Here is a 6,000-nt window from a genome sequence, read left to right on the forward strand (position 1 = left end):
AGGATAAATAGAAGAGCCCGATTGACCCCCTTATAATGTATCCAAAAGCAAGAGAACTTTATACAATACACATCAAAAAACCTGTTTTTCTCCATGGACAATGAGGCAATGGCCTAATATTAATCTCCTTCTATACTAGCGAGATCTTTGCAATCCAGGAGAACAAGAGCATGGCAGAGCTGCTGCTATAACAGATTTCCAATTCGGTGCAAGAGTGGATTTCACCCGTGAAGAAGGGAGAGGATCAGGCTGTGGTGAATGACTGACTGAGAGCTGCTGGCTGGAAACTGAGCATCAAAGGGTAATCTCAAACTTATTCAAGGTTCGTGCTACAAAACCAAATACTCATAGGCAGAACTTTTGAAACTGAACTTGACCAAGGATGGGCTGTGATTCCCAGCCTTCCACACTTCAAACGAGAACCCAGCTCTGTCTCAGGTTTTAGTGCAGGGTTTCTGGATTTTGGGCCTACTGAAGTTTAGGCTGCTAAAATCTTGGCTTGATGGGAGAATTTGTACTGCCTAGATCTCGAGTTGAAACAGATGATAGAGAATCTTGTTTATAGAAGGAAACAAGAAAGATACTAAAAGGGATTCCAAAGCTTCTGGGGGCCAATCTTGAGTTGATGTAAACAGTCATAGCGCCGCTGAGATCAATAGAAGGATTTTGCCTACTGCTGTAGCATGAATTGTTTCTTGCTTTGTAATGTTCCCTGGTCATGCTAGTACTGATAGGCCGACAGTTACTATTTATGGCCAGAAATGCAGTCCAAATTTCTGGACTATTGGACAAGTAATCAAGGAACCAGATGTACCTGAATAAAGAAGAATAAAAATCATGTTTAAGTTAATTGGACCATTTCTTCCCAAATATGTCTGGAAGCAAAAGTTGTGTGGAATAAGGTGCTTTCAGTTTGCCAATCGAATGGCTTTAAAAGGAGCTTGTAATGGCTTTAAAACGAGCTCCTGCCCAGAGATGTTGGCTTTGGTATGGAGCTGAGGTTAGAAGGAGCATAGATTGTTTGTTTTTTCAAGGAGTGAAAGACTAGTAACCCTTATGGGTAAAGTCCCTCTTTCCCCTAACTCTGACTACATGCTTAAAATCTAAAGTTCCTTTGGAATGAAAAAATCTTAAATCTCTTTTCCCAGTGAGCTCTCTGTAAACTTCCAAAAAAACCCAAACAAACAAAAACTTTTGGACCCTTCTTGAGAGGGGAGGATCTGTAAAAATCCACAGCCTACTGTCTGGTCTTGTACCAGATATGCTATTGGAAAAGTTTCAGCTTAGCTTTATGCTGCTGGAACACTTGAGGTGCTTAATGCTGTCCCCCAAGGATGCAGGTCAAGCAGCTGTATTGACCTGTGACTCATGTAAGGGGGAGGTGTGTGCTCTGAGGCAGTGTCTCAAGGTTTGTGCTGTCAGCCTGGAGTCTGAGGCAATGAGCAGTGCTGGGGAAAGGGTGAGGTAAAACTTGAGAACTGTGTCCAATATCTGGCGGAGGTAATGCCTCAGATCTTTCTAAAATACAATGGTAATTACACTAACAAATTGCTAAGTATCTTTCTGTCTTGGAATTTGGGACAAATGACAACAAGCCTTTTAAGTAATTAACTTTTTAACTGAAACTTTTGTTTAATATTTAAATTTAATAATTCCTCTTTACTTTAGACTCCTGCTATCCCTAATGGAATAGATGGCAGAAATGTCGAAAGCTTTGCCTGTGCCTCTGCAGCAACATAGATGTGACTGTGCTTTGTCTTTCATTGAAGAGGATCCATTTGTTGTACAATGAAAAAACCAAAGTACTGTGGAGTTGGCCTGGCCTGAATGCAAAGGCAACTAGCATTTAGTATTTGCCTCTCGTTCTACTGTCATGCACCAGAAAAAGTATTAATTACTAGGCAAGCACCTAAATGTGAGGAAATTGGTTCTTTTAGCTTAAACATCTCAATACATATCTTTTTAAAACTGACCTTGTTGGAAGCTTAAGCTTTATAGATCAGCTGATCCACCATAAATAACTTCTTGGGAGCAATTCTGCCTCTCCTAGTGCCTGCATTTTTTTTCCCCTTCCATACTTTAAAGTTCTAAGACACATCTCAGACCAGGGCATGCCTACACTATATAAACTGCTACAGTGGCATGGCTGAAGGGCTGCAGGCGCGCCACTTAGCGTAGACACTACTTATGCCGACGAGAGAGGTTCTCCCATCCACGTAGGTAATCCAACTCCGCGGGAGGCAGTAGCTAGGTCAGCAAGAGAATTCTTCTGTCAGCTTACTACTATCCACACCAGGGGTTAGGTCAGCACAGCTGCCTGTCTCAGGTGTGAGAAATCCATGGCCCTGAGACATAGTTCTGCTGGTGTAAATTCCTAATGTGGGCCAGCCTCAGGACCATGCTTTCACCATACACTTGATATGTTTCTCCTTTGCAAAGCCTAGCTCAATGGTTATGCCAATCTGGAAATACCAATCCCCCAACTTCCTGGGGGAAAACAAAAAACATTCTTTAATCTTGCTTCATGCGCAGGAGGATATTGAGACCTCTTGCTGATTTTGTTCACACCAGTATTTTCCACAAACGTTCTGGGTGATCTTTATTCATTCTCCAAGAGCAATTTGTTTTCTCTCTAAACATCTGAAAGCTAATTCCCACAGTAAACAAAACAAGTTAGGAGTGGCTTGAGTAGATTTTCAGAGAGGGCCTATATTTTTAGCCTTGCGTAGAGAAGCAGCATCATATGTTAGATCCTAGCCACATGGAGCTCATGGGTTTGTAGACTTTAAGGGTCTAAACTCTCTACCACTTGTGTAGTATAGTGAGCAAACCATGCACTTCTATTGCATTCTTTGAGTGTCATCCAGATTATTTGATGTGTGGAGTTGTCATCCTGTTACTTAGATTTGTTAGTATGAAGACCATGGATGTAGTCCTGAATTATAAAACCCTGATTTGTCACATGGTCATCCTTCCCCTTGATAAAACTAAAAGGCATGTTTACTGCCCCATGAAATTTGTGTAAGGTAAATTTTGTAAATGTTGGAAATCAAAGTTAAAGGAAAAAGCACTGAGTTAATTTGGTGGTCCCCAAACTGTGTTGCCTGCATGACCCCATTTTCAGACTTGATTGCTCCAGCGATCCCAGACAGCATAGGGGATGCTATTTTGTAGAGCAAAATGGAGTCCTTCACACATGGGATTGTGACCCAACTGCTGCTGGCATGACCTCACGTGGTGTCATGACTCATACTTAGGAAACTGCTGAGTTAAGATACAAACCAAGCTCTTATAGATTATCTAGTGGACTGACTTCAACTGAATTTGGACACATGCCTAACCTTTACATTTTAAATGGATCTCTTCTGGCATACCTCTTATTCCTGGAATTTTCTTTCCTTTCCCTCTTTCCACTATTCCTTGGGTCAAAAAGCACCTAATGTCCTGTGGATTAATACGCAAGGATAATCCTTGCTTAACATTTTAAATTGCAGTAGCTCCTGAAGGCAACAACCAAGTTGGGTCCTTTTTATGCTAGGTGGTGTATAAATGACAGTCTATGCCCTGAGAAGGTGTATCTGACCCATTATTCACATATGTACAACCTTTTGATTTGTGAATGACAATACTCCAATGTTATCTATTTAATGCTTATTTGCAGTGCATGCTGCACCTCCACTTTGAAGTTGAAATGGGCTTAGTCGTCTTCTGGTAAACTGGACAGTACAGCTTACTAGAGGGGAGCCTAGACATGTATGAGAGAGCCCTTAAGATCCCTGAAGATTGCAGAAGAACTATGCAAACAGACATTCTGATGCTCCCATGAAATTTTTACAAAGGACTTGTCTAATCAGAACACCTTTCTCTTCATGACTGAAACATGAAAGAGCCCTGAAAAACCTGCCTGCCTTCAATGTTAGATAAGCTGGGAGCAGCTCCGTTGCCTCATCCATGCTGTACACTTACTGCTAATTTCCAAATATAATATTTGGTATAAACTAAAATATTAATTGCTGCTTCCATATGTATGGCTTGTTCCTGGAATCTGTTAACTGATATTCATGAGTTTTCTATTTCAGGTGACTTTAATTTCATCTCTCTATATTGAGAATAGCCATTATCTTGGTAAGCAAATAAAAACATTTTAAAGCTTTGTTTAATGTAACCCTTCTGTCAGGCCCAAGTGATAGAAGCAAGGGCCGAGTTCAATACATAGGGTTCCTTCCCTACAACATAATGCAAAACTAGCTCAAGCCCCCATCCAGTGACCTGGGAAAATCTTACATACACCCTTGGGTGTCTTGAAGAGGCAATACTTCCCCTCTTGCAAGCACAGAGTCTCGGTGTAGCAGAAAATGTTTAATAACGAGAGAAACAACAAGCATTAAATTGGTAAAACACCTCAACTAGAGTTCATAGACCAAACCATGAGCAAAAAACCCATCCCAGGAAATTGGGCCATGTCCTTTTCTCCAGGGCCGGCTCCAGACCCCAGCGCGGCAAGCACGCGCGTGGGGCGGCCCTTTCCCGGGGGGGCGGCAGGCTGGGCCGGCGGACCTGCCGCAGTCATGCCTGCGGGAGGTCCACCGGAGCCCCGGGAGCAGCGGACCTGCCGCAGGCATGACTGCGGAGGGGACGCTCGGCCGGCGGCTCCAGTGGACATCCCGCAGGCATGACTGCGGACGGTTCGCTGGTCCCGCGGCTCGGCTGGACCTCCCGCAGGCACGCCTGCAGCAGCTCAACCGGAGCCACCGGACCGGCGAACCGCCCGCAGCTGCAGGAGGTCCAGCCGAGCCGCGCGACCAGCGGACCCTCCGCAGTCATGCCTGCGGGAGGTCCGCTGCTCCCGCGGCTCGGGGGCGCCTCCCGGGCATGACTGCTTGGGGCGGCCAAATTTGTAGAGCCGCCCCTGCTTTTCTCTGGGCTCTTGAGTCTAGCAACCCTAAAATCACCCCAAGACTCCAAAGTCCAATACCGCAAATGTCTCTAGAGTCCAGCAACCCAAAGATCACCCACAGTCTCAAAAGTCCTGCAACCCAAAAGTTTCTGTCCTGGGTCAGTGCAGCCCCAGAATTCAAGAGTCTATCTGCAGAGGGTTCCCCCCTTAGCCTGGGTAGAAAGGGGCACCTTACATGATCCGGGGCCAACTGCCCTACCTCTCCGTGGGGTTCTGCTTCCGCCTTCTCCATGAACTGCTCCGCTCTACCAGCCACTCCACTCTGCTCCTCCAGCCGTCCTCACGAACGGCTCCGCTCCGCCAGCTGCTTTGCTCCACCAGCCGTCCCCGCAAGCTGCTTGGCTCCGCTCGCTCCGTGGGCCGCTCCAACTGTCCCACAACTGCTCCGCTCTGCCAGCTGCTCGGCTTCACCAGTCGTCCTGTGATCCACCCCAGCCGCCCCCACAAACTGCTCGGCTCCGCTCGCTCTGTGTCCCCACAAACTGCTCCACTCTGCTCTGCCAGCTCCTCTGCTCCACAGTATAGCTTCAGGCTCCTGCACTAGTTAGCACAGTACTCAGTGCTCTCAGCTCAGTAATTTTAGCTCTTTAGTGATTTCAGCTCTTCGTGATTTCAGCTAGCCCCAGTACTGGTGCACCATTAGCCCAAAGTATCAGAGGGATAGCCTTGTTAGTCTGGATCTGTAAAAGCAGCAAAGAATCCTGTGGCACCTTATAGACTAACAGACGTTTTGCAGCATGAGCTTTCGTGGGTGAATACCCACTTCTTCGGATGCAAGTGGTGGAAATTTCCAGGGGCAGGTTTATATATGCAAGCAAGAAGCAAGCTAGAGATAACGAGGTTAGTTCAATCAGGGAGGATGAGGCCATGTTCTAGCAGTTGAGTGAAAACCAAGAGAGGAGAAACTGGTTCTGTAGTTGGCAAGCCATTCACAGTCTTTGTTTAATCCTGAGCTGATGGTGTCAAATTTGCAGATGAACTGGAGCTCAGCAGTTTCTCTTTGAAGTCTGGTCCTAAAGTTTTTTTGCTGCAGGACGGCCACC

The 6,000-nt window shown here is 45.7% G+C and overlaps 1 protein-coding gene across 1 annotated transcript in view; it reads left to right on the forward strand.

Moving 5' to 3' along the window:
* The window catches only part of LOC123369075 (complement receptor type 2-like), a 49,530-nt gene extending 45,421 nt beyond the window's left edge, over nt 1-4,109 (forward strand). The window contains exons 25-26 of the mRNA XM_045014440.1: nt 140-322; nt 1,669-4,109. Coding sequence (XP_044870375.1) covers nt 140-231 — 92 coding nt within the window. The 3' untranslated portion in view covers nt 232-322; nt 1,669-4,109. The remainder of the gene's footprint in view (nt 1-139; nt 323-1,668) is intronic.
* Nucleotides 4,110-6,000: the final 1,891 nt, after the last annotated feature.

Source organism: Mauremys mutica, chromosome 4 (assembly GCF_020497125.1).
Source record: "Mauremys mutica isolate MM-2020 ecotype Southern chromosome 4, ASM2049712v1, whole genome shotgun sequence".
NCBI classification, from domain to species: Eukaryota; Metazoa; Chordata; order Testudines; family Geoemydidae; genus Mauremys; species Mauremys mutica.